General features: G+C 22.2%; 9 protein-coding genes across 9 annotated transcripts in view; 2 read left to right on the forward strand and 7 right to left on the reverse strand.

Moving 5' to 3' along the window:
• DDB_G0275835 (hypothetical protein) overlaps window positions 1-577 on the reverse strand; it is a gene marked incomplete at both ends in the record, with an annotated part of 909 nt that extends 332 nt beyond the window's left edge. Inside the window, 2 exons of the mRNA XM_638345.1 lie at window positions 1-484; window positions 575-577. The exon at window positions 1-484 is cut by the window's left edge and continues 332 nt beyond it. Of these exons, the coding sequence (XP_643437.1) occupies window positions 1-484; window positions 575-577 (487 nt within the window). The remainder of the gene's footprint in view (window positions 485-574) is intronic.
• Window positions 578-1,220: 643 nt separating this feature from the next.
• On the forward strand, window positions 1,221-3,310 carry DDB_G0275603 (Arf GTPase activating protein; the record flags this gene model as incomplete). The annotated part of the gene is made up of 3 exons (XM_638346.1): window positions 1,221-1,320; window positions 1,537-1,765; window positions 1,858-3,310. The coding sequence occupies 3 exons, from the start codon at window positions 1,221-1,223 to the stop codon at window positions 3,308-3,310; spliced, it is 1,782 nt and encodes a 593-aa protein (XP_643438.1).
• Window positions 3,311-3,491: 181 nt separating this feature from the next.
• On the reverse strand, window positions 3,492-4,429 carry DDB_G0275605 (hypothetical protein; the record flags this gene model as incomplete). The annotated part of the gene is made up of 2 exons (XM_638347.1): window positions 3,492-4,302; window positions 4,383-4,429. The coding sequence occupies 2 exons, from the start codon at window positions 4,427-4,429 to the stop codon at window positions 3,492-3,494; spliced, it is 858 nt and encodes a 285-aa protein (XP_643439.1).
• Window positions 4,430-4,530: 101 nt separating this feature from the next.
• DDB_G0275607 (hypothetical protein) lies at window positions 4,531-5,369 on the reverse strand (the record flags this gene model as incomplete). The annotated part of the gene is made up of 3 exons (XM_638348.1): window positions 4,531-4,989; window positions 5,058-5,086; window positions 5,309-5,369. 3 exons carry the CDS (start codon window positions 5,367-5,369, stop codon window positions 4,531-4,533), a joined length of 549 nt encoding a protein of 182 aa, XP_643440.1.
• A 362-nt stretch (window positions 5,370-5,731) lies between these two features.
• Window positions 5,732-6,586, reverse strand: ampA (adhesion modulation protein A; the record flags this gene model as incomplete). The annotated part of the gene is made up of 1 exon (XM_638349.1): window positions 5,732-6,586. One exon carries the CDS (start codon window positions 6,584-6,586, stop codon window positions 5,732-5,734), a length of 855 nt encoding a protein of 284 aa, XP_643441.1.
• A 1,575-nt stretch (window positions 6,587-8,161) lies between these two features.
• Window positions 8,162-11,518, reverse strand: abcH3 (metallophosphoesterase domain-containing protein; the record flags this gene model as incomplete). The annotated part of the gene is made up of 1 exon (XM_638350.1): window positions 8,162-11,518. One exon carries the CDS (start codon window positions 11,516-11,518, stop codon window positions 8,162-8,164), a length of 3,357 nt encoding a protein of 1,118 aa, XP_643442.1.
• A 331-nt stretch (window positions 11,519-11,849) lies between these two features.
• DDB_G0275609 (hypothetical protein) lies at window positions 11,850-12,194 on the reverse strand (the record flags this gene model as incomplete). The annotated part of the gene is made up of 1 exon (XM_638351.1): window positions 11,850-12,194. One exon carries the CDS (start codon window positions 12,192-12,194, stop codon window positions 11,850-11,852), a length of 345 nt encoding a protein of 114 aa, XP_643443.1.
• Window positions 12,195-12,962: 768 nt separating this feature from the next.
• Window positions 12,963-13,811, forward strand: DDB_G0275797 (hypothetical protein; the record flags this gene model as incomplete). Its single annotated transcript, XM_638352.1, has 1 exon — window positions 12,963-13,811. One exon carries the CDS (start codon window positions 12,963-12,965, stop codon window positions 13,809-13,811), a length of 849 nt encoding a protein of 282 aa, XP_643444.1.
• Window positions 13,812-14,032: 221 nt separating this feature from the next.
• Window positions 14,033-16,560, reverse strand: DDB_G0275795 (PH domain-containing protein; the record flags this gene model as incomplete). Its single annotated transcript, XM_001134600.1, has 2 exons — window positions 14,033-16,350; window positions 16,452-16,560. 2 exons carry the CDS (start codon window positions 16,558-16,560, stop codon window positions 14,033-14,035), a joined length of 2,427 nt encoding a protein of 808 aa, XP_001134600.1.
• Between the last annotated feature and the right edge of the window lie 1,335 nt (window positions 16,561-17,895).

The following is a 17,895-nucleotide window of genomic DNA, read 5'->3' on the forward strand; positions in this document are numbered from 1 at the left end:
TTGTCGATGGTGTTCTACTATGAAATGAATGTCTAATATTACTTGTAACAGTTGTTGGTGTACCTACTATACTACCACCTGATGTACTTAATGGTGATACTGATGATTGATTGTTATTATTGTTATTATTATTATTCGATGATGTTGGTGATGTTGTTGTTGATGATGAATTTGATGATCCATTATCTTTCGTTATATTATTATTTCCAATACTTCCGCTCATATTATCTTTATCCTTATCTTTATTATTATTATTATTTACATTGTTTAAAGTATTATTATAGAAATTATTTGATTGGGTGGTTGGTGCTTCAAATAATACACCTTTAACTTCACCAGTGTCACCAACTTCATTTGATAATTTATGAAATGTAAGTACTAATTTACAAATACCTTCTGCAATTGATGTACCACTCCATTTCCATATCTTTTCATAAAAACAAATACCAGTTACACTATCGCACACATTTAATCTAAGTAGTGACTATATATTTTTTTTTTTTATTTATTTTATTAATATTAAATAAATTCTTTTTTTTTTTTTTTAAAAAATATTATTATAATCAATACATACCATATCGTCTTTTTTTTTTTTTTTTTTTTTTTTACATATAATACAAAACTAATACTTTTAAAAAAAAAAAAAAAAAAAAAAAAAAAAAATCAAAAATTTCAAAAAAAAAAAAATTGTTTTGGGTTCGCACAATTTATATTAAGTTTTTTTTTTTTTTTTTTTTTTTTTTTTTTTTTTTTTTTTTTTTTTTTTTTTTTGCTAAACAAAGAAAAATTAAAAAAATATTAAAAACAAAAAAAAATAAATATCGTTATGAAAGAAAAAAGTTAAAAAAAAAAAATAAATAAATAAATAAAAAAAATAAAAAAAAAAATTAAGTTCTTTATGTCGGGTGGCCATAACCAACATTTGTTGAATTTTTTATTTTTTTATTTTTTTTTTTTTTTTTTTTATTTTTTTTTTTTTTTTTTTTTTTTTAAAATTAAGCTTTTTAATTTTTTTTTTTTTTTTGTTTTATTTTTTTAATTTTAAAATTCTATATTATTATTTTTTTTTTTTTTTTTATCATAGTGTCTGTTTTTATTTTTCATTTTTTATTTATTTTTATTATATAATTTAATTTTTGTTTTATTATAAAGTATTATTACAATTTTTTCTTTTTCCACATTTTCAATAATAAAAAAAAAAGTGCAAAAATAAACAAATAATGAGCAAAGAAGATAAAATAACTCAACAATGTATTCAAAGATTGGAAGAATTATTAAAATTGGAAGAAAATAGATATTGTGCTGATTGCAGTTCAAAGAGTAAGTTTTTTTTTTTTTTTTTTTTTTAATTAAATTTAAATTAAAATAAAATTTAAATCATATCATTTTTTTTTTTTTTTTTTTTTAAATTTATATAAATCATATTAAAATACACACCCATTTATTTATTATTATTGTTATTATTATTGTTTTTTAATTTTATTATTATTTACTAACAAATGAAATTTAATTGGAAATAATAAATTTAAAAAAAAGATCCAAGATGGTGTTCAACCAATTTAGGTATTTTTGTTTGTATAAAATGTTCAGGTATTCATAGATCATTAGGTGTCCATATCTCAAAGGTTAGAAGTGTTACACTTGATAAATGGAATTTTGAATTATTACAACAAATGGTTGATGGAGGTAACAAAAAAGTGAATCAAATCTATGAAGAGTTCATGCCAGCTCACTATAGAAAACCAGATCCAAACACTGATACACAGTAAGTATAGAATAGGATTTTATTCATCAAAAAAAAATTGAATAAACTTTATTAATAATATTGTTATTATTATTGTCTCTTTTTTATTCTAGCACTTTAGAACAATTCATTAGAAGTAAATATGAAAGAAAAGAATTTATGAGAAGAGATATTAGTTCTCGTACTGGAAATAATAATAATAATAATAATAATAATCATCACCAACAACACCAACAACAACAACCAAGACGTGAAAACTATGGTGGTAATAGTGGAGGTGGTTTCTCTTCAACAAATAATGTAGAATTACGTTCATACTCACAAAATAATAATAATAGCAATGGCTATAACAATAACAATAATAACAATAACTACAACAACAACAATAACAACAATAGTAATAATAATAATAATAATAATAATAACAGAGGATATTCAACTACTAACCCAAGTAATCAATCACATGGATTTGTTAGACCATCAATAGCAAATGGTTTTGCAACAACTGAATTTAATAATCATAACAATAACAATAACAATAGTAATAATAATAATAATAATAATAATTTCAATAATAACATAAAACCACCAACACCAGTTCAAACAAAGAGTAATGTATCATTAATTGATGACCAATGGAATAGCGCACCACAAGGTAAGAAATCATTAATCGATGATGATTTCAATGGTCCATCTGTTGCACCACAACAACAACCACATAGTACCTTTGATCCATTTGTTGGTTCAAAAGTAAGCAGCAATGGTGCTAACAATAACAATATCAATATGAACAACAATATGAACAACAATATGAACAACAATATGAATAATAATATGAACAACAATAATATGAATAAACAACCATTTAATAATAATGGATTCCCTACACCACCAACTGGTATGAATAGTATGATGGGAGGTAACAATAATAACAATTTCAATATGATGAATAATGGTGGTGGTATGATGCCAATGAATAATGGTATGATGAACAATGGTGGCATGATGAATAATGGTGGTGGTGGTATGATGCCAATGAATAATGGCGGTATGATGCCAATGAATAATGGTGGTATGATGAACAATGGTGGTATGTTGAATAATGGTGTTATGATGAACAATGGTGGTATGATGCCAATGAATAATGGAGGTATGATGGGAGGATTTGGTGGTATGATGCCAATGAATAATGGTGGTATGATGGGTGGTGCTAACAATATGGGTGGCATGAATTTAGGAATGAATGCTATGTCTCCAATGGGTGGTGCTCCAATGAATAACAATATGGGCGCTATGAATTTAGGAATGAATGCTATGTCTCCAATGGGTGGTGCTCCAATGAGGTCACCAGCAGCTGCTGGAAATAACTCTTTCAATATTACTCCAACTTCTGCTACTCCAACTCCACCACAACCATCTCAATTCTCTTCTTTGGATTCTTTAATGTTTACTTCATCCCCATCTCAACCAAAACAATCACAACCATCTCAATCATTTGGTAACAATTTCCCAATCACTGCAAATAATTCAAATAACAACAATAATGTTAATAGCTTATTCTTTTAATAAAATATTACAATAATAATAATAAAAATACAAAAAAAAGAAAAAAATGAAAAAAAAGAAAAAAAAAAAAAGAAATGAAATAAAAAAAAAATATTTATAAAATGAAAATTAAAAAAAATAAATAAAAATATATAGTATTTTCAATTTGTTGTTTTATTTCTTTTATTTAATATTTAAAATTTTAAAATATTTTCAAACGATCAGGGGAACATTGGTCTTCAAAATATTTGGAAATAAAAGTGTAACTATGTCTTGATATTTGATAACAACAATAATGTGGAGGACAATCAATATTTTCATAACAAACTGCCATTGGTCTTGGTGGTAAAGTTGAGCCAGTTGTTGTGGTACTTGATGTTGCTCCAATTGTAGATGAATAGATAGTTGATAATTCAGTGGTATGGCTTACGGTTGTTAGGTCAGTTGTGGTTGTTGGAATAAATGTTGTTGAAGTAGTAGATGGTGATGTTGTTGGCATTGTTGTGGTTGTTGACATTGTTGAAATTGTTGTTGGTGAAAATGTTGAAATTGTTGTTGGATTGAGTGTTGTTGATGTAGTTGCAGAAGTTGTAGTTGTTGGTAATGAAGTTATTGTTGAAGTTGTTGGAATTGATGTAGTTGTGGCCTCACTTGTTATAATAGAGGTGGTTGTAGTTGTAGTTATTTCTACACATAGACATCCACCACCTTCACAATATGGATATAGACAGTCATCAGTTACTGGACACTCTACAAAATTCGTTGTAGAGTGTTCAGAATTTTCATCACATTGTTTTGGGAAACATAAATCAGTAGTGTTACAATTACTTTCATCACATCTACAACCGGCAATATAAGCGTGTTCACAACAAGTTCCTTCTGTACAATAATCAAGTGTACATGCATCACCATCACCACAATCTCTATCTGCTACTACACAGGTACCACATAAAGTTCTCTTTTGAGAACAACTTGTTAGATCATCAAAACATTGATTTCTACAAATACCATCACTAAATTAAATAAAAAATAAAAATTAATATTTTTTTATAACAATAATTAAAAAAAAAAAAAAAAAAAAAAAATAATACACACTTCACAAAATCCACATTCATCAACATAACTACAAAATATTCCCATATTATTAGTTATATTGCAAGAAAGAATTCTCTATGGTCAACATTATCCATATGTTGATAACCGAAAATATTAGCAGTATGAGTATGATTAAGATAATCATTTCAAAAAATAAGGTGTTCACCATATGGATTTTCGCTGAAACCAATACCTCCTTTGTCAATCACTAATTGATTATCAATGAATGCCCAAATCTCACCAGGTGAATCAATTGTTAAAAAAGCGAATATAGGTAATCTACTAATTGGAATTGGTCCATTAAATCTAAATGAAAAATGGGGTTCAAAACAAAATAAACCTTGATCAATATCGTTATCATAATTAAATAATGTTTGGTTATTAAAACCAATATCAGAGTATGAAAATGGATATGAACTAATTTCTCCAAAATTACAATCTGGACATTCTATAAAATATTCAAATGGAAAATCAACTCTATAGGATGGACATTGAGAGTCATCAACAACGCCATATGGAGCATCGGCAAACCATTGACTAACTGAATTTTCTCCATGCACAACAATTACATTTGGATCATTAGTTGATTCAACTTCACTATCACCCTAAAATTTAGATAAATAAATAAAAAATTAGTATTTTCTTTCAATTCATTTAAAAAATAGATACATACACAACAAAAACCTGGATTTGAAATTGTATCTGAATAATTTTTAAAAATTTCTGGTAATATCTTCGTCTAAACTGGAAAGATCCAATCCAAAATCTAAATTTCTATCTGGTTTAAATTGCCATGTCTTAAATATCATCTGAGGTATTTCTAATGATAATGATGATAATGATGATAATGAGAAAATCATATTTAATATTTTAAAAGATATTAAATTTAAAAAAAAAAAAAAATAAAAAAAAAAAAAAACATACCTTGCCCATTGACAAAATATACAAAATTAAGTATTGATAATAATAGTATTATCGTTTTCATTTTTGAAATCCTTAATTCTCAATGAGTATTAAATTTTTTGATTCTTTTTTAATTTATTAATTTATTAATTTATTTTTTTATTTTTTTATTTTTTTATTTTTTTATTTTAATTTTTTTATTATTTTTTATTATTTTTTATTATTTTTTTGTGTGTATAAATAAAAAGTGGGTCATTTTACAATTTTGTTTTTATAAACTTTTAATAGTGTGTTATTATTTAAACTCACACCCACTTATTAGTATTTTTTGATTTTTTTTATTTATTTGGACAAAAACTAAATCTATTATTAGAAAAAAAAAAAAGAATGATATATTTATTTTAAATTAATTAAAAAAACAAATATATATATTTTATTAATTTTTTATTGAGTTAAATTTTCACGACATGGGCAACAACCAAAGGGTTTTTCACCTGGTTTACAATATTTAATATCCATTGTGCACATAGCTTTAGAACAATCTGGAACTTTGGTTTCTTGAGGTGTGCAAGGACAACAACCAGTTGGAAGTTCACCATTTTTACAATATCTAATGTCCATTGTACACATTACATCAGAACAATCTGGTTTTTTAGTTGGTTGAGGTGTACATGGACAACAACCAGTTGGAAGTTCACCTTCTTTACAGTATTTCAAAATCTTTGGACATGGAACTCTTGAACAATCTGGTTTTTTAGTTGGTTGAGGTGTACATGGACAACAACCAGTTGGAAGTTCACCTTCTTGGCAATATTTTAAAATCTTTGGACATGGAACTTTTGAACAATCTGGTTTTTTAGTTGGTTGAGGTGTACATGGACAACAACCAGTTGGAACTTCACCATCTTTACAATATTTGATTTGAAGAGTACATGCGACACCTGTACATGGTTCACAACGACCACAACAAGAATCGGTCATGTTTAATCTATAATATGGTTTACATACTGGTCTAGCACATTTAACAAGGGAGCAATCTGGTTTGGTTGGTGGGAGAGTACATGGACAACAACCGGTTGGAACTTCACCATCTTGACAATATTTGACTTGAAGAGTACATGCAACATCGGTACAAGGTTCACAACGACCACAACAAGAATCGGTCATGTTTAATCTATAATGAGGTTTACATATTGGTTGGGCACATCTAACGAGGGAGCAATCAACATTAACTTCACTTTTAACTGATAGTACCAAACAACTTGATAGAATTAATAATAGTATTAGTTTATTTAACATTTTTGTGCTTTTCTAAAATTTTAATAATGAAAAAAAAATAACAAAAAAAATATGTCCTATTTATATTAGTATTTTTTTTTAATAATGAAAAAAAAAAAAAAAAAAATTTAATTGAAAATAATTCAATTAAATAAAAAAAACCAAATTTCCTTTTTTATAATTAAATAACAATAATAACAATTTAATTTATCCAAATCATTATAAAAATAAAAAAAATAATAATATAAAAAAATAAAATCTTCCAACACTCCCCCATTATAATAAAAATGATTTTTTTTGTTTTTTTTTTATTTATTTTTTTTTTGTAAATTTTTTTAATTAGATCTAGTGAATCGGAATTAATAAAAACCAACGTTCTATTTGTTGAAATTAAAAAAAAATAATATTTTCATATACATACAAAATATTCTAATTTAAAAAATAAATAATAAAAAGATAGTGAAAAAAAAAAAAAAAAAAAAATTTAATTTAAATAAAAAAAAAAAAAAAAAAAAAGTTGCACTGGTGTTAATTTGAATAAAAAAAAAAAAAAACACAAAATAAAACAATTACACAAGTATTATTCAAATAAAATCTCAAAAAATAAATGGTTAACAGAATTATAGATTATTTAATGGAAAAAAAAAAAAATCTCAAATGAAATAACATTTTTATTTTTTAATTTTGGTTACACACAAGAAGAAAACATAATTTAAGGAGAGGTATTTGAAATTTATTTCTGTATTTTATCCACCCTTATATAAAAAAACTCGGTTACTAACAAAAATAAGTCTGTTACCATTAGAGTTAACAACTAATGAAAATTTTTAAAATAAATAATTCATTTAGTTATATTTTTTTTTTTTTGAAATATCATCGAGTTTCTGTTCAAATATATGATGGTTTTTGGTAATGAAATAACACAATCGAAATAAAAAAAAAATAAAAAAAAAAATAATTTAAATAATACCCATTATTTCAGTATTTATTGGTAAATATTTAATATCAAATTTTAAATTAACATATTTAGATCCAATATTTACAGTTATTCCAACTATCCAAAATAATTAAGATGGAATTTAAATAGTAATTGGTGGGATTAGTTTATCAGATATTGTAAATGCAACTTTAACACTATCTTCAAATAATAAAAAAAATAATAATACTATAATACCTCTAAAATGTAATTTTCAATGTAGTCTATCACCAAATCAAACATTAGTTTATTATAATAATCCGAAATTAAGTTCAAATGAAAGTGAAATTACAAATGATACCGATCGTTTATCATGTCATTCAAATTCAAACATCAAGAATATTATACCTTCAATTTGACCCAACATTATATCATTATGGTGTTAAATTGGATATTGGTCACCATCATCATCATATAGTGTGGTAAGTAAATCATCTAAATTATTAAGTAATACAATTGCAGGTATTACAATTAGTTGTATAATTGATGTTGGTTCTCTTGTTGCTTTATTTTAAATTAATAAAAATAATAATAATAATAATAATAATATTCTTAGAATTCTTTTTGTTTTTTATTTAATGTTTCTAATAAAAAAAAAATAAAAAAAATATATTTTATATTTATTGAAGTAAATTTAATTTTAATTTTTTACTATCAAATGATTTTTCTAAATTAAAAACTTGATCAAATTCACTTTGGACACTAATATCATGATCGATTACAACTACAGAATCTTTTTCTTGTAAATTTCTAAGAAGATCACAAATGATTGGTTTAACGGAAGAATCTAAATGGTTTGTGAGTTCATCGATGATAATTGTTGTTATTCTTGAACCTGAATGGTTGAAAACCACTTCACTTAGAGCAAAAGGGCTATAAGATAATTCTACACAACGTCTTTGACCACCACTTAATTGATAAAATGATCTTGGTACTAATGTACCATCCTTTGAAGATAATTCAAATACTTCTAAAGATAACTCCTCTTGATTATCGATTGAGAGTTTTGTAAATAATTTACCCTTTGATAATATTGAAAGGAATTGATTTGCATAGGTTTCAACTTGTTCAATTACATTTAACAATACCATCAATGGTAAACCACTAGCACTGAAACCTGTCTCCCAGAATTGGTAATTCAATAATTGAGATTGAACATCTTTAAATAAAGATTCATTCAATTCAATTGAATTCATTAGTTTTTCAATATTTTGTTGTTTCTCTTTAATCTTTTCATTAAATGGATTTAAAGATTGTTCCAATTGTAAAATTTGATTTTTTCTATTACCAATTGAGTCTTTTAAATAACCTAAATTAATTTCAATCTTTGAATAATCTTGAATTTGTTTATTTAAAAATTGTAATTCAATTTGTTTATCTTTTAACTCTAATTGAATCTTTAATTTCCTTTCATCAATTAATTTCTTTTCATTTTCAAATTCAATTTTCAATTGATTTTCTTTATTTTCAAATTCTTTAATTTCATTTTGAAATTTTTCAGATTTAATTTTTAAATTTTCAATTTTATCTTTAATATTATTAGTTTCATTTTCATCATTATTATTAATTAAAGTTTGACCACATTGACTACATTTATTCTCAATTAAATGCTTATTTAAATGGTTAATTGTATCTGTTAAATTTTTAAATTCAAATTGATTTTGTTTAATTCCATATTTTAAATTTGTTAAATTTTCATTAAATTTAATTGATAATCTAGTTGAATCACGTTGAATTATTTCCTTTTCATTTTCTAATGATCTAATTAATTTTTGAATTTCATTAATTTTATCTTTTGTAATATTTAAATTATTATTTTCTTTATTATCTTCATGATTATAGATAATTAAAGTATTATTTAAATTTTGAAAATTAATTAAATCTTTTTCTAATTGTTGATTTAAAATTGATAAATTTGTTGATTTTTCATTTAACCAATCTAAAGATTGTTTTTGAAAATCAATTGACGACCAAGTTGATAATGAAGATTTTTCATTTGAAATTAATTTTTCAAGATTATCTAATTCTGATTTTTTCTTTTTTCTCAATTCTTTTGATAATTTTGCAGCAGGTATACAAGTACCTAATGAAAATATACGTGATAATAATTCTTTTCTACGTTTATCAGTATCAGTTACAAAATTTGAAATTGAACCTTGACCTAAATAAATACTCATTCTAAAGCAATCATAATCTAAACCGATTATATTGTTAATCAATGACTGTTGATCTAAAACACCCTGTTTAAAATTATCATTATCCTCATCTAAACCATTGATAACAATTTTTGAACCGGATTTCCTAGTTTTGGATCTCACGATTTCAATAGATTTACAATCATCAATTAATAATTCAACTTTAACAGATGCCTGTTTAGATTGATCATTTATAACCTCATCACCTTTAATACTTGAACTTGAAGTTGACTGTTTCTTTGGAGAAGTATTACCATATAAACACCACACCAATGCTTCGAATATTGTTGATTTACCAGACCCCATTTCACCTCTAATCATAATCATTCTATTTATCATCTCTTGTTGATCAACATCCATTGATAAATTTAATTCTAATTCACCACCTAATCCACAAAAATCTTTAATTGTAATCTTTTGAATTTTAACTTTTCTACCCATAGGTACAATGGTTGGCTCATTCACCATTGATAATATCTCTTTACCTAAATATAATAATTTCTTTTTCGATTCATTTTCTTCAACTAAAAAATTTCTTTCAATTTGTTGATCAATATAATTTTCTAAAAAATCTTCCAATTTAAATTTAATTGGTGTTATTGTCGTTGTTGTTGTTATTTTATTATCATTTAAATTTTCATTTGTTTTAAAAAGTTGTTTTTTTATTGAATTTTCATTGATCATAACTCTTCTTAAATCAATGAATGGTGGTAAAGAATTAATTGAATCAATATAATCTTTTGATTTCATATTATCTAAAGTTGATTGAACTTCAACAATATCTTTTGATTTAACTAATGAAGTTTTACTTGACTCAAATGGAAAATATAATTTATGATGACGTGGTAAATCATTGAAATCAATAAATCTTGGTTTAATTTCATTTGAATCAACAAATGCAACGCCATGTGGATCATTCATCTCTCCAAAATTTTGTTCATATGGACTGCCAATATACCAAAAATTATTTGAAATTTGTTGACGTTTATGATAATGTCCTAAATAACATGATCTAATATTATTACTACTACTACTATTATTATTATTTTCATTATTATTTTCAATTATTAAATCTTCAATTTGAAATTTACCATGTGATTTATAACCACCATTTGAAATCGCACCTTTAATTTCGGCATGTGCAAAAACAGTCCATTTATTATGAATTGATGAATCAATATTTGGTTTAATAGTTGATAAATTTGTAAATAATTGTTTTTGTTCTTCTTTTTGTTCTCTCCATGGTAAATATGCAAAACCATTATCATAATCAATGATTGGATCAGTTGCAACTTTAAAATTTGGAAATAGGGAAAACATTTGAATAGCATGTACACTACCATCAATAGAAACTTGATCATGATTACCTGGTATGAATATGGTTTCAATATTACATCTCTTCCATTGTTCAAATTCTTTTAATAATTGATCAATATGTCTAACATGAAGTATATTACGTTGATGCCAAAAATCACCTAAAAATATAACTGGTGTTGGTCCAATATTACTATCAATATTACCATTATTATTATTATTAATTGATTCTAAACAACTTAATTCTCTAACTTTTTTTAAAACGTCAATAGTTCTATCTAATGATTTTGATGATACATGTAAATCTGTAAATAATAATCTTTTCCAATATTTATTATTATTATTATTATTATTATTATTATTATTATTATCTCTACTATTAGTATTACTAAAACCCCTTTTTATTTCATTTTCTATTCTTCTTAGATTAATTTTATTATTTTTTATTAATAAATTATTAATCATCATTAATTAAATTAAATAAAAAAATAAAAAAATAGAATAGTTAAAATTAATGAAAAAAAAAAAAAAAAAAAAATTAAAAAACGAATTTAAAATTAAAAAAAAAAAAAAAAAAAAAATATTAAAAAAATATTTAATTAAATTTAAAAATATCGTAACCTTTTGGTTATTTAAATAATATACAAGTTTTTATTTTAAATGGTTTTTTTTTTTTTTTTTCACCTTTTTAAAATTATTATAGTTTTACACAATTAATTTTTTTTTTTTTTTTTTTTTTTTTTTTTTTTTTTTTTTTTTTTTTTTTTTTTAATAATAATTTATATATGTAATAATAAATTTATAAATCGTCAATTGTGAATATTAAAAATAATTCTTCACTATTTTTTTTTTCTAAAAATTTCTTTTGTTTTTGTTGAACTATATTTTTTGAAGATGATCTTTTAAGTGGTGAATTCATTTGTTTGGAATTTGATAATTCATTTGTTACATATCTCTTTTCGTTACCAATTATATTATTATTGCTATTAATATTTTCATTTTTAATTGTATTATAAATATTTATATGGGTTGGGTATTGTTGTTGTTGTTGTTGTTGTTGCTGTTGTTGTTGATTTTTATTACATTGAATTTTTTCATTTATTTTGTCATGGCTTTTAATTTTAAAATTTAATAGGAATGTCATTTTATATTTTCATAAACAAAACATAAAAATTGATTTTTTTTTTATATTATTTATTTATTAATTTATTTTTTTATATTTATTATTAAATTCGATTTTTAAATATATGTGCCTAATTTTCTTTTTTTTTATTAAATTTAAAAATTAATTAATATGAATTTTCTTTTTAATTTTTTAATTTAATTTTAATTTAATTTTTATTAAAAAAAAAAAAAAAAAAATGGTTTTGATCATTTGGATTTTTTTATGAAAAAAAAAATACTTTCAAAACTATTTCAGAATTCTTGGTATGGTGGGACTAAAAAATATTGTGTATAAAAAAAAAAAAAAGTTTTTAAAAAAAAAAAAATTTAAAAATTAAAAAAACCACGGAGGGGGTGGTAGTTTAAGCAATAATGTGAATGTTGGTGTTGGTTGTTTAAAATTAAATTATCTAAAAAACAATTAAACCGAACAAATACAATTATGCTCAATTTTTACACTTTTATATATTGTACGTTTATGAGTGCTTTTTTTTTTTACTTATATATATTGTACGTTTATGAGTGCTTTTTTTTTTTTTTTTTTTTTTTTGATAATTTTTTATTTTTTATTTTTTATTTTTTTTTGTTGGTATTATTATTATTATTTAATTTTTTTTTTTTTTAAATACTTGTTTTATTTAATTTTTTTTTTTTTTTTTTCTTTGTCTCGTTTGCTATTTTTTTTTTTTTTTTTTTTTTTTTTTTTTTTTTTTTTTAGTACTAATTTTATTTTTTTAACCCTTTTTTCATGAAAATTACTGATACATTTTTTCAAAATAATTTAACTATAAATAAGCATATTTATAAAAATGAAATATATTTTAATATTATTCAAATATTTAACTATACAAAAATTTTAGAATTATTTAAAGAAATAAACGAATCATTAGGTAATTGTAGAGAAATTTCCAAGAATTTACAACTAAAAACTCATATTCCAATAAAAAATATTTCTTTAATTGATTCAAAAACAATTATAAATAAAATAAATGAAACTTATTCAGAAATTAAAATTTTATTAGAAAGTACAATACAAATTAATAATAATAATAATAATAATAATAATAATAATAATAATAATAATAATAATAATAATAATAATAATAATAATAATAATAATAATAATAATAATAATAATAATAATAATAATAATAATAATAATAATAATAATAATAATAATAATAATAATGATATTAATAATAATAATAATAATAATAATAATATTAATAATAATATTAATTTTAAATTAAATGAAGAACTATATAATAAAATAATTAAAATTGAATCAATTTCAAATGAACTATTTGAATTTTTATATGGAATATCCAATTTAACAATGGTTGAAATTTTACATTTTGAAGATAATAAAAAAAATAAACAATTATATTTAAACAAAAAATTAGAATTAAAAAAATATGAAAAACCAATCCAAGAAATTTTAAATAATATTGAAATTTGTAAAGACTTCATTGATTCAAATGATGAAAAGTATAAATTAATTATGTTTTTAGAAATTTCAATTATAAAATCAAAAATAGTTTATTCACATTTTAATGAAATTAAAGTAAATTGGTTAAATTACTTTAAATTAAAATAAAATAAAAAAATTAAATAAAATTTTTTTTTTTTTTTTTTTTTTTTTTAACATATATATATATATACGCTTTAGGTATTTTATTTTATTTTATTTTATTTTATTTTATTTTATTTTATTTTATTTTATTACTTTATTTTATTTTTTATTTTTATTTTATATTTTATTACTTTTTTTATTACTATTATTATTATTTTTATTATTATTTTTTTTTTTTTTTTTTTTTAAGCTTGATTAAATTGATTTGAAATCCATTCTGGCCAATTTCTATAATGTACATTTTCTTTTATAACTTTATCAAATAATGAATTAATATCGATATTGGCGAAATAACCTTCTTTAACTCTATGTAATTTGATAGATACACCAAGTGATTGGAAATATTCTTTTTTGACATCTAAATTTTCTTTTTCAATCTTTACACAATATTCGTTTGACATAGTACCAATGATTGCCTCACGGAAACGATGGAATTGATAAAGTTGTTGTTCTAATTGATTCTCAAGTTCTTCAATTTGTTGTATTTTAATATCCAATTTGAATTGACTTTGAGTTTCCAATCTTTGAATCTCTTGAAGTAAGAAAGCATTTTGAGTTTGATGAGCAACCATTGATTCTTTAATTTTATCAGTATTTGAATTATTATTACTATTATTATTATTATTATTACTATTATTATTGTTATTACTATTTGTATGAATTCCACTACCACCGCCTTTTTCAAGTAATTCATTTATATATTTATCTTTTTTCTCAGTTTCTTGTCTTAACATTTCATTCTCTCTTTTTATTACAGTGACAGCATTATCTTTAAGTTTTAATTGTTCCTCCAATTCTAGAATACGTTTTGATTGTGATGCAATTAAAAGATCTCTTGAATTAACTTCTTCAGTCCAAAGGAATTCATGTGGGAAAGTTTCAACTGGTCTAGATGATTCTAATTCTTTTATCTTTGCATCCATCTCTTCATTTCTTTTTGTAATGATTGTAACTCTAGCTTCATAATCCTCAATTTCAGCTTTTTTCTTTTTCAATTCATTACTTGATTTATTTTGTTTCTCTTCAGCATCTGTTTTAGTTTGGTCCAATTGTAATTGAAGTTTTTTAATTTCACTTTCAATTTCTAATCTCTTTTTAATTTCAAATTCCATTAAATCTTGTTTCTCTTTTAAAAACTTTTTATTTAATTCATCTTCAATAGATTGTCTAAATGATTCTAAATTTATATTTGATCCATTATTATGAAAATTATTTTGTTGTTGCTGTGATTCAAATCTTGGTGAATTATTATTACTTATTATAACTTGTGGTGATGATTGTTGTTGTGGCTGTTGTTGTGGTTGTTGTTGTTGTTGTTGAAGTTGTGAATAATTTGTACTACCATGTCTACTATTTTGTGGTGAAGTTTGTGGAGGTTGTTGTTGTTGTTGTTGTTGTTGTTGTTGTTGTTGTTGTTGTTGTTGTTGTTGTTGTTGTTGTTGTTGTTGTTGTTGTTGTTGTTGTTGTTGTTGTTGTTGTGATGGTTGTGATTGTAATTGTTCCTGTTGTTGTTGTTGTTGTTGCGGTGGTTCTTGTGATTGTTGTTGTTGTTGTTGTTTATCATCTTGTTGTTGATCGTCTTGTTGTTTTAATTTCTCTTGATGTTTTCTAATGATTTCATTTTCACGTCTTTTTAATTCTTCATCTTGTGGATTTAAATTTGATGATGATGGTGGTGGAACATAACTTGAAGATAATGTTGGTGAATCTGGTGCTGTAGAAGAGGAAGAATGAGAATACTCTGTTGTACCACCAGATACAGTACCTCTACGATCTTTAATTGGTGTGCCACGTTGTGGTGTAGTATTTATAGCACCAGTACTTGAGTTAAGTGGTTGTTGAGATGATTCTGAATATTTACGAAAATCAGAATATGAACCTGATGATGACATATTTGGTGAACTATTACCATTACCATTTGCATTTGCACCAAACTTTTGAGAATTTTGTAATGATTGATAATACTTTTTAAATTCTTTTAAACCTTCGGTCCAATAAGTTAAATCTGATGGTTTGAAAACTTGGAATACATAAACACGAGATGGTGTTGCTAGTTCGAAACCTGAATCCACTGTTTTCACATTAATCATTTCAGGAAGATTAACAAACCCGTACGGTTCGGAATCACCCTCCTTTTCATAGTAAAATAGTTTAGTATCACGTTGTAGAAACCATCTCTTTTTGAACGACCTTACTAAACCTTTATCACCTTGTTTCTTTAAGTAACCACTGAGAATCGGTGGTTTTGGTAATTCTTGTTGTGACGCTTGTCTATTTCTAGTGGTGCTCTCTAGAATTTGTTGTTGTTGTTGTTGTTGTAATAATTGTTGTTGTTGTTGTTGTTGTTGAATTTGTAATGATTTAGCCTCCTCTTTCTTACTCATAACACGTTGTGTCTCTTCTGTTAATCTAGATTTAATCTCTTTCAATATCTCTAAATTCTCTGGTCTTTTACTTTCTTCATTTCCACTTAAATCTTTATAAACTGGTAATAATGATTTTACTTATTTTAAAAAATATTGAAAAAAGAGAAATATATTAAAAAAAAATTAATAAATAATTATATAAAAGTTTTGTTTTTTTTTTTTTTTTTTTTTTACTTACAAATTGTTGCAGCTTTATTTAAATCGGATGGAGTGTTACTGTCAACTAAACTGTGAACTTGATTTAATTGTTCTTGTACCTCTGCAAATTGGGCTCTTACAGACGACATTTGTTTTTTGGGGTAAACTAAAGACTTTGTTTAGTTTTTTTTTTTTTTTTTTTTTTAAATGAAAGTATGTGGATATTTTTAAAAAAAAAAAAAAAACTTTTTTTAAAAAAATAATTCAATTTTTTAGGTTTTTTTGGTTTTTTTAAAAAAATAATTTAAAAAATAAAAAAAAAAAAAAAAAAAAAAACTAAATATCTGGATAAGAGATAATGACATCACCCAATTTGACCAGGGGGTGGGAACAATCAAAAATAATAATAATAATAATAAACAAAAAAAAAATAAATAAATAAAAATAATAATAATAATAATAATAAAATAATAACAGTAATAAAACAATATAATAAATAAATAAGTAATTGCTTATTTAAAACCTTTTTTTTAGAAAAAAAAAATATAAAAAAAATAAAATAAAAAAAATAAAGTAACGCAATTATTTATTTATTTTCGAAACTATTTTATTTTTATTTTTATTTTTATTTTTTTTTTTAGTTTTTATCTTGATTATTTATTTATTTTCTTATTAATTATTTTATTTTATTTTTAATCATATATTTATTTATTTTATTATTTTTTAATTTATTTTTTTCGTGGTAAAAAAAAAAAAAAAAAAAAAAAAAAAAAAAAAAAAAAAAAAAAAAGTGGATGTTGATTTTTATGATTTAATTTTAAAAATAGTTTAAAGATAAATCACAACACTAAAAGTGATCATAATCTTTTTTTTTTTTTTTCTTTTGTTCACCTAAATTTTTTTTTTCCAACACTTTTTTTTTTTTTTTTTTTATTTATTTTTTATTTATTTTTAAATTAATTTTGGCATAGTCCCCATTTCCTTTTTTAAAAAAAAATAAAAAAAATAAAAAATTGATAAATTTTTTTTTTTTTTTTTTGTAAAAAATTATTTTAATTCACAAAGTTTTTAAATGAAGAGTTCTGTTGGGATGGGACAGTGTCATTTTATTGAAAAATATCAAAAAAAAAAAAAATAAAATAAAATAAAAAAAAAAAACAATAAACAATTTAAAAATTTTTATTTGAATTCTAAAAAACGTTTTTAAGCCATTGATTTTATTTGAAAATTTGATTTATTTTTTTTAATTTTTTTTTTCAAATTTTTTTTTTTCTTTTTTTTTTTTTTTTTTTTTTTTTTTTTTTTTTTTGATATTTTCAATAAAAATAACTATTATTTAATTATTATTTACACTTGTAAATAATTGTATTTTTAACTATTTATTAAAATAATAATAATAATAAATAAAATTAATTAATTAAAGTAATTAATTTTTTTTTTTTTATATACAGTTAATATTTTTATTATTATTATTATTATTTATT

Source organism: Dictyostelium discoideum, assembly GCF_000004695.1.
Source record: "Dictyostelium discoideum AX4 chromosome 2 chromosome, whole genome shotgun sequence".
NCBI lineage: Eukaryota > Evosea > Eumycetozoa > Dictyosteliales > Dictyosteliaceae > Dictyostelium > Dictyostelium discoideum.